Source organism: Epinephelus fuscoguttatus, linkage group LG13, assembly GCF_011397635.1.
Source record: "Epinephelus fuscoguttatus linkage group LG13, E.fuscoguttatus.final_Chr_v1".
Taxonomy (NCBI): Eukaryota; Metazoa; Chordata; class Actinopteri; order Perciformes; family Serranidae; genus Epinephelus; species Epinephelus fuscoguttatus.
Genome location: NC_064764.1, coordinates 28135439 through 28145920, shown reverse-complemented (window position 1 = coordinate 28145920; position 10482 = coordinate 28135439). Strand labels below are relative to the sequence as shown.

Genomic DNA, 10482 nt, shown 5'->3' with positions numbered 1-10482 from the left:
TTCCTCAATCGACTGGGTGATGAGTCCAAGCATCTCATTGGATACTTCAGGTCCAACCAATCGTCGTCTGGCCCAGCAAACGCTTGTCGTTTGGAGACAACCTGTTAAACTTACAAAATGTAAAGAGTGATTTAAATTAGCTTGTTAAATGGAAGCTACTTTATTGTTTCACATTTGAATTAAAAAATATATTTAAGTCATATATCTGACCCGGCACATCACATAAGGCAGAAACTGAATAAGAAAGTTTTCAATGCTGTCAATGCACAAAACCATGACAAGTAGTAATAACAATAGCCTAACCAATAACACCACCCAACACACACACACATTCTTATACTTCTCTTTGTGAGGACCCTCATTGACATAATGCATTCCCTAGCTCCTTACCCTAACCTTAACCATCACAACTATCACAATACCTAACCCCTATCATAAACCTTCTTCTAACCTGGACCATAAAGCCAAGTCTTAACCTTAAAACAGGCCTTTGAAAAAGTAAGGACTGGCAAAACTGTCCTTACTTTGCAAAATGCCCTCACTTTGTTGTTAAAATACATGGTCCTCACTGTGATGCATGTACAAGAACACAGACACACATCTCATCTTGTGACGTTTTCCTTTAACGTCAAGTGTTGAAAATACATAGTAGTAGATGTAGATGTATAATAGATGCATTTTTAAACACAATGCTTGAGTCAGAAAATCTGAAATGTACATATTTCATGTACTGAATGTATTCAATGTATTCAAGTTTGAGGCAAAAAAAAAAAGGAAACTCTGGCGTGTTCATGAGCTCTAAGTTGTAATGTGTAAACAACAAACATGCTTTATTTTATTGCTCAGATCATTTAAACAGCACATTGACAGTTTGAAGCCTTATATTACAAAGTTATTTGGTCCCAAAATATTGCTTTATCTGATTCATGTTAATAAATAACTTTATCAACAAAATGACCAAAATGTTATCTGGTCTTACCCTATATTCAGTGTTTATTTATGTATGTTATTGTGGCTTTTATCTTGGTGTACACTACTTTATCTGTCCCAAAAAGCACTTTGTAACTGTGTTTTGAAAAGTGCTATCCAAATAGTTTATCATTATTACTACAAAATTGATCCAAAAAAAAAATTGTCTGATATGTGAATAAATAACTAGTTTATTACCGTCAAACATCAAACATTTAGGCTACTTTCCCCCGCCGTGATTTTGTATATACGACGCCATCTCATATACCAAAGTTTCTGCTGACTTACAGTGGTTGTTCCAACTCGAGGCATTCAGGTTAATTTTCCCAGCCGAGAAGCAACATGACTGCAGGGTCGACCTTCTGGACAGGCAGGGCATGCAGGGTCTGAAATGACAGAAATACTGGCAGGCATGGGTAACAGCAGAGAAATGTTATATCTGTACAGATATTCCATGACATTAATAACGCACAGCATTAATAAAGAGGACAAGTGTTTTCACTCTTTCTTTATTACAAGCAGAATGACAATACAGTGCTTTGCCCTCATTTGCTACAGACAGGCTGGCAAAAAAGTCAACAGGTGAACTTTTAAAATCTTTATCCAAAAACAAAAAGTAAATTCTCAAAACCTGTTTAGTAATACAAACAGTGCTGTACTGAAGGTATGATATGAGGCGTGCCGCTCAGAGCACAGAAGTCGACATTTCAGACCTTTGCCAAGCTCAGGAGTGACGGGACGAGCACCTGCTGTTCTGCTGATGGACTTAGAAAAAGCAGTTTGACATTCTGATCAGCAGTAGAAGGCTGGTGCGATAAACCCAGTTTGAGACAGAGGCTACAGACAGTCCATTCCTAGTCAAGTTATTTGGTCACTTTTTTTTTCTCACCCACTACATTCTTAGAAAAATAACTTGTGAGGAAGAGTGAACACTTATAAACCCTAGTCAACAGACAATAGACCTTGTTTTTTTAGGGGAAAAACTGATCTGCTGTAGAACAAAGTGCAGTGTGTAGACCTATTGGTAAATCTCTAATGAATCATATAATGTATATGCTGCTCTAATTTTGGTTACAAACTTGAACACACATTCTAACAGTTAAAATATAATCTTCTCTCTGGGATACAAAAGTAGCAAAAGAAATATTCACAATGGACAACACAGAAATGACGAGTAGACGTGAAAAAACGGAGCTGCGTTTGAAGAATGACTCCAAAGAATTCCCCATCCCATAAAGTAAAATAGACCTTCCTGTGGTAGGACTGGTGTGTGACATGTAGAATATGTCTGGATAGATTATGGCAACAGCACAGTGAGGTGGGACACTGCATAACAAGCACCAAGGCCCTTCTATTAATCTACTGAGGTCAGGATGTTGAGCCCCCCGAAAGTTCAAACACTTGTGGAGGCTTTGAGTGAAAAAAAAATCCAGACCTCCAACCGAATAAATCATCTGTGCCCCAGTAAAAAAATACCGAACACCTGTTATTAAATCTATACATGTTGGCAGATGGTGATGTGTATGAAAATAAACTGTATAAACATACAAAAATGCTTCAGAATCGGACATTCAAGACTTCCCGAGTCAGTCACTTGCTGTGCAACTAGACAGATATGCTTTGGACAAAGAGGACGTCGGATGTTAGAGATGCAGAAAAGACGTTCATCCATAATGAGCTACAATCGTTAGCTGGAGGACATGATGGACAAATCAGTTCAACATTCTATCGATTTGATTGTGACATCGCCGATTCAAGTCTCCCTCCTACGTACGACAGACTACATCAACACCCCTGCTCACTACAATATATATCAAAAGTTTTTTTTTAAGTTACATCCATACATCAACAGTGACTGCCATCGATAATTTTAGAACAATACAGAAAAACTCATTGATAAATGCAACACAGAGAAAAAAACCCTTGACGTGACATTCTTACATTAACTTTTGCATAACACAGAGCATGGCAGCAAACACACAAGCACAATGCAAACAGTAAGGGATAGCATTTAGGACATCCATAAGTAAAGACTCCACGAGTCTTGGGCTGCTGCTGTGAGCCGACACGGCCACACGGGGGCGGGACAGTGTTGGGGTGGAAAGAAAAGGTGTCATGATGTGGTTCAAGATGAATGAGGTCTGGGGTGAATGGAGTGAGGAGCAGCTCAACATGCAGCAGGGAGATCCGACATGCTACAACTGGCAGGTAAGAAAAACAAAAGTCAACACAGTTGTGAGGGTAAAAGAAGAGGACTAACAGACACACTGTACCAGACATGTATGCCCTCTGAACCTCCCTGTCCGCTCACAAACATGTTGAAACTGACCTACAAATACTAAAACGTATGAATTAAGGCAGGGTGGCGAGAATACTGCACATCCCTCTTCAGATTTTCTTTTAGCTGAGTGTGTATGTGTGTGTGTGTGTGTGTGTAAGGCTTTGTAATACACCACTTCTGCTTTTTCTTATTATTATTAATATCATTTTTTAACACCTTTCTCCTTTGGCTCCAAGCCTGCTGCTGTGTGGCTACCTGTAAGGCAAAGGTGTGTCACATACAAACATACGTTAACAGGCAAATTTCATGCATACACTCGCGCACATGCACACGCACGCACACCTAAAGGGCTGACGGCTGCCCCTTAACTTGGCCAGACCACGTACTGTACATTAAATGTTGTGGACGAACATTAACAAAGAAGCGAAGAGGACACGGAAGTGGAGGAACAGGCAAAAATGTGAGACTAGAAATGAGGACAGGAGTACAAAAAGGCCTGAAACAGGACAGTTCCACGGTGCATGAAACAATGCACCTTCACACACGGTTCCCATTTTGTTCTTGGACTCTGTCAAGTCAAGTAGGAACTTCGATGAGACTGAGACGGAGGACTACACTGAAACAAAAAGATGTTAAAGTATGAAGATGAGGCGTCGGGGCTGTAATATCTAAAGGGTTGTTCACTCAGGTGTAGCCCACAGAATGCACATGGTGAACTCAGCATGGAGGTTGATGTGTGTGAACGTGTTTGTATTTTGCTGTATAAATCCTCCTTGAGATGCAGATCTTGTGTCGCACATCTCGAGATGCACTTTATGTTTCAGCCCAAGAGATCCACACACACACACTCATAGTTTCAGAGCCTTGCGTTCACACGGAGGTCTCTGGCCCCGGAGCACAGTAGGCAAATCCTGCCCCTGAGAGACGGAGCACGTAGGGGCTGAGAGAGCACAAGTCTGCCCCTCCGCCTTCTGCCAAGTGGACCAGCAGTTTCTGGGGGAGGGGGTCAGACCTGCGGAGTGACAGTGTCTCCGCAGCGCCGAGGTGGAGGTGAGAGGAGTCCGCGCTCGTGCCTTTGTAGGACCGACGAGAGGACAGTGGAGTCGACTCGGCCACGCCAACCCGCAACAGCTTCTTGTGAACCTGTGGAGAGATGGAGGACGCATCGTCACGAGAAAATCCAAAACGCAGGAGTTTTAAAGAAAAAGAAATGAACCATGCAGATTAAATCACAGAAGAGGTGAGAGAGATGTGAGATGCACAAGATCAGACAGCAGGGTTTTAGTCAGAAGCTTTAAGCAATCTCAAAAATATTGATACATCAAAGCATATCAATTCAGAATAGCTGAAACCGTTTTCGCAGTAATGACACCAGCACCAGCTGTGCTCTCTTGCTCTCTTTACTACAATCATTCTGCTGTTCTCTGCTACTAGCCAAGAAAAGTAAAGTCGTTGTCGTCATGTTAGAGTCTCGTTATATTTATCTTTTAATTACATTTTAAAATGTCATGCTCTCAATGTCAAATTTTCCCAGTGTATCAAATATTGATATTCTTTAAGGTGCTGTATAAAAGTTATAAATTCCAGTATCGTGACAACTCTAGAAGGTTTAATACATTTATATATATATTGGTTGCACAAAACACCCTTTAAACTTCTTAGGGTTTCCTTAAAATGTTCAGTACATTCAACCAAATATCAATGTCAAACAACATTCATCGCCAGCAGGAGCACAAATTGGTACATAATAAGCACTGGAATGTGTGGGATGCTCAAAATTTTCATGGGATTTTCCTGTTTTCCAAACCCCTTGTTTCATATGTGTTGTGCTCAATGTTGAAATGAAACCTATGTCTCTGGTTATACAGTATAAGGCTATTTTTTTAATTTATTTTTTTTACTTCTCTCCATTTTTTTGCACCTTCAGGCATCTAAATCTTTTTAATAAAACAATCTGAGGAGGGAAAAAATGTTCAATTAATTATTTTAGTTTTGTCCTCTTCTTGGTCTTACGCATAGGAATCCCTTAAAATAAAATCACATTGCAGCCTGTTTGCAGCTTCCTGCTGCAGCACTGTTGCTCGATAGCGGACCAATTTAAAAAAAATTAGCCAGTAGGACACAAAAACATAGGAAAATAGGGGACAGGTTAAAAAACACTGAAGTTTCCCTTTAAGGAAAAAACATAAAGTGTTTTGTGCAAAAAAACAATTAACAACACCCTGTTATGAATCAAATCTACTGAACAAACTGGACAAACAATCCATTAAGTGTGCCAACTTGACAGAATTTACTGATTAATATATGAGTAACCTGCTAAAAATTCCCATTATGATTAACATTCATGTTACATTAGGCATGCCCATGAAATGCAGAATTAAATTAAACTTGCTATTCCAGCTTCGAACACCAGATGTCATCAGTACAACAGAGACTCAGCCTGGGTAACCTGTATATTATTTTTTGGTCAGTTTGTCTGTAACGTCAGCATTGGATTGGTAACCTACTGGTGACCTTGCTTAATAAAACATGACCTCAGTTACTAACTAAATCTGTGTGAACCTCTAAAACCTGACAGTCTCAAATTTTACATCTAAACCTTCTCTGACCCAGAACCTTCAGTCTCAGCTCCTCTAGCTTTACTTTCACATCTCCCTTAAGCTACAGTCCAGAACCACAGATGACTCACAGTCAGCCTGCTACTTGTTCTACTTGTTGGAGCCCACATGGCAAGCAGCAACAGACTTTAAGTAGCCTGGGTCTAATAAAAAGAGGATAACATTTCTCATTTGGCTGCTACCCAGATCAAGCTAATTCCCGGCCCACATGCAGTGAGAAGCACGACGCGCTTTGCACCCAGCACTGCAGAGTTAATTGGAGGTTGTGATTCCTGAAAATCTGTTGATGAAAGGATGTTTCTGAGTTATACAGGTCTGTCCCCCTGTCAGCCTGAGCCATAGCACGACAGCATGCCCCATGCAGTGCAGAGTAGCAGGAAGCATCATGGCAGCAGCATAAGACCCCGACTCCCCACAGCCAACGCCCTCTGTGTGCTGTTACCATGGTGACCCTAGCCCACCTACGGGGGTGTGCTCTAGGGTTTGCTGAGGGGGGTGCTGTGGCTGTGTGACATCATGGAGTCATAGGTCCTAGCAGCTTTTTCTCCACTGTCTCCCTCACGGGTCCTATCAGGGTGGAGCGGGTTCCTCTCATTGCTTCCCCCTCCACCAGCAGGAGCCACACGGCCCTCCAGGGCCCCCGCTGTCCTTACCTTCTGTGGATGACGTTAAAGGAGAGGAGGTGATGACAAAACCTGTTCAGACCTTGTGTCAGTCCTGCAATAAATACTAGGATTTTTTCAGGATTGTTTTAGGATAGTTTTAGCTACCTAATAAACTGGTGACTCAGTGTATCAGATTAAGTTGACTGTGGTTCACACCTGGCACCTCAATGCTGCTTAAAACTGGTTTCAAGTGACCCTTTTTAAACAGGTTTCATCTCCCAGCTCATTTGATTTTGTATGGAAAACGTGAGAGCCACCAAACTGAAAAATTCTGCATTCTTACTGATCCACGCAGCTACAGAACAGGATTGCTGTCTTTGGTATCTTGCGACGGATATGGACTTCAAAGAATAGTTTTTGTTGGTTAGCTTAAACCAATAAACTAAAGCAAACTTTGCGTCGGAGCTTTGTCTGTCTCTTCACACTAACAATGTGACAGGGAAGGTTTTCAGTGCAGTGATGACACTCACATCACAACCTGCACTTACGGGACTGAAAACCTTCAGTGTAAATCAAATTCAGGCTATCCAATAGCTGTCTTCGATGAATTTGTGATAGATTATTGTCTAAGTTAGGCTCTGATCACACAGAAAGCGTTTTAGATTTTAATGAGAATGAAGCATTTTGCTTGCGTTTCTTGCGTTGCCACATACCTCATGTTTTTGCACTCTTAGCACCTAGCACTTTTGCCTGAGCGCTTTGAACGTCTCGAGTTGAAAAAACTTCCAACTCAAAGTGGAAAACGCCCCATGTCATCTATTTTTACATCATCTTTTTTTCCACTGTCCAGATGATTTGAGAGGCGGGCCTTCTGTGGTGGTCACAACAAGTTTACAGTTGGTAAACAATGGAGGAGAAACTGGTGGTAGCGGTTGCTGGATACCCAGAGCTAAACGGCCCGATGATAGAAACTGCCCCTGAGTCATCCTAAAATATGCCTGGAAACAGCCATCATGGAGGTGAAGCTCCTGGACCAACTGGTGGTACTCCCCATGATCCACCCTCTTTTTTAGGGTCTCATGTACCCACACAGATCTCTGTTTCCCTGTGTCCAACAAACTATCTACTGACAGCCTCTCACCCTCAACCAGAGCTACAGCAAGTACCCTCTGCCTCAACATTTTAGGAACTAGATACTAATTAGTGTCAAATAACTAAATAAATAAAGGGTAGATTGTTTACACAAGAAGGCTACAATAAGGAGGTGAGTCTGTGGTTACCAAGACTTCTTTTTCACTAGTGGCATTTTTTTTAAAAAGGCGAGCCGCTTTCTGTGTGATCAGGGCCTTAATGGTTTGGAGTACAAAATGTCCAAAATGAGAGGAAATTTCCAAGAGCCCAAAGTGATGTCTTCAAACATCTTGCTTTTGTCCAAAACTCCATAATATTCAATTTACAGTGACATAATGATATGAGACAGAAAAGAACTGCAAAGCCTCAGATTGGAGAAATTGGAGCTTTTGGATTTTTGCTTTAAAAATACTTAAACTATTACTCATTTCACCTGCAGAAGGTCATTTCCTTTTCCTCTTTATTAGCTAGATGCTCAGTTCTACTGAAATAGGAGGAAGTAACACGTCCATCAAACAGCTAATGGATCAAAGATGTGACAGACCATCGAGCTGGAAAAACATCAGATGCACCCTTAACGGCTCCATTAAGAGAATTTTATAAAATGTGAGACCTATTAATAAACCAAGTGCAAAGTCTACCTGGCCTGGAACGATGAACTCATACATCATAAAATATTTGTTTTAATCAAATGTATGGATAAATTAAATAATAAATAAAATAATTAAAAATATAATAATAAAATAAAATGTTTTTATAAATTATTAGATTTTTAAAAATCTTTTTTATCTTGATAATTTCCAGTTTTCTTCATTATTCTGTACGCATTTGTACCAAGAGGTGATAGCTTATGTTATGTCTGTGTCTATGTTAGACATTTATTTATGTCTGATAAATGGGAATATATATATATATATATATATTTATCAAAACATAGCTATTTTTTTTTTTCATTTTAAAATCAATTGATCGACTATTATTTTCAGCTCTACAACACACGAAAAATGTCAAACTGGTGTTTTATGTTGACCAAAGTCTGCAAATCCTTCAGTAGAAAAATTCATCCCACACCTACCAAAATCATTTCAAAAATACATAACAAGGTGACAACATGAAAGACATAAAAAAAAAAACATGGCATGGAATTTAAATATCTTAAATAATAAATATAAAAGGGAACATTAAACACATTAAATATATAAGGGAAAAGGAAAAATGGCAGGAAATACACACTTCTATTGTCAGCAGTAGCACCCTTGCGATTAGTTTCACATAGAGCGAGGTGTTGAGACAGAGATAAGTGGTCTACACTGGGACATGCCACCATGCATACAGAGACGAGGGCTTAAAAGAGAGAGAGAGTCACCTCCTCTTCCTGCTCCTCTCTCGTCTCTCTGGGCCAATCAGAAACTCATTCTGCTGGAGGACTGAGAAAGCATGAAGATGGTGGACGGCTCCACAGTAAGGCACGGGCGAGTGGACTGCAGTTACCCCGAAAGAGCGAGTGAGCATAGAGTGCAGAGTCACACAGGAAACAGGAGAGGAGAGGGGATATGGTGATGAGGAGGGAGGAAAAAGGAAAGAAAAGGGAGGATCAGGCAGGTGAATGAAAGGAAAGGGAGAAAGGAAAGAATGAAGGGCAGTGAGAATTATGGTATGTCCATCAGGGTGCAGTGAGAAGGGAGAGGAGAGAAGAAAGAGCACAGCAGGGAGAAATCTGTCAGACCTTTCATTCATTTTTCCCCATTCATGGTGAAGGTTGCTTCAGAGGGAGGTGAGGCTAAGCCACAGGGAACAGAAAGTCACTCTAAATCACGCTGTTGCTCAAAGCTATTAGGGATCCAAATGGTCTTCCTGGATGATTAATTGAGTGGAATAGATTTGCAGCTTACTTATATGGCTTCTTACAGTCCAAACATTAAGTATGAGTCCAGTCAGTCTAACTCAAAAATGGGCTCGACCGAGGAGAAATTGCAGTATTAATGATTCATAGTTTTTATTGGTTCCTGCTTCATATATGAAAAATATACCTTCATGGATTTATGCCTGGTTCACACTACACGTCATTTTTGTCTGCTCCGACAGTCACTATGTCAGATTAGATGATTGTGGAGTCATAAAATCATCCGTGACTTGGCCGACAGATACGCTGGTCCTCAACAATCGTCCCCAGTCGTCTTTCACAACACATGTGATGTCATCGGGTTATTCTTGTCCTGTTTTTATTACTTTTACTATTATTTCATTCACTGTGTCTGTTCATGTGCCAGCTGAAATATTGTTGTAGTAACGTAGAAAGCGCCACCAGATGGCAGGAGCTTCATTTGAAATACTGTACGCAAACATGCAAGTCACTGAATCCTTCACAACAAGTTCCTGCAAATGTTCCACAATAAAAGCCTTTTGAAAAAAATGAACAGATTCTCTCAACCAAAATTATAGGGGGCTTTTAATTTGAAACACATACAGGAAGTGTTGAGTTTGAAATGACGGTGCGATGCATTAGCTTTATCAAGGCAACCAGAGCGGATTAAAAGTGAAAATAGAAAAATACATAAATAACGGCCCGTTTATAATGTAGTCTGTTTCACATGAAGCTGGTAGCCTCTGCAGCTGTGGTGAGTAAAAGCCACTAGTTTTTAATTTTCTTACTTTATATCCTCTGTTATGAACATTCTTTGCTAGCTTGATGCTAATGGCAGTACTCAGCGGGTTGACAAAGTGCCTCTGTTGTTTCACACCGTCATTTTTCCTTTTATTCTGTGTGGAAGCATCCTTAGAGGAATTATCTAAAACCCTGGGTGGTTGTTGACATACAGTTGTCCACGACAGCAGATCGCTCTGTGTTCCTATTGGTCAAAATCTCAGCTGTGACGGG

At 40.5% G+C, this 10482-nt stretch overlaps 1 protein-coding gene across 8 annotated transcripts in view; it reads right to left on the bottom strand.

The window, feature by feature from the left end:
• Positions 1-1359: 1359 nt before the first annotated feature.
• Positions 1360-10482, bottom strand: part of LOC125899854 (phospholipid-transporting ATPase IH-like) — a 54716-nt gene continuing 45593 nt past the window's right edge. For 3 of the 8 annotated variants that reach the window (XM_049594460.1, XM_049594461.1, XM_049594465.1), the window contains one exon: positions 1360-4393. In XM_049594460.1, coding sequence (XP_049450417.1) covers positions 4121-4393 — 273 coding nt within the window. In that variant the 3' untranslated portion in view covers positions 1360-4120. Of the gene's footprint in view, positions 4394-6310; positions 6525-8970; positions 9086-10482 lie in introns of those variants that run through there. The other 5 variants (XM_049594466.1, XM_049594468.1, XM_049594463.1 and 2 more) reach the window with 4 other exon arrangements.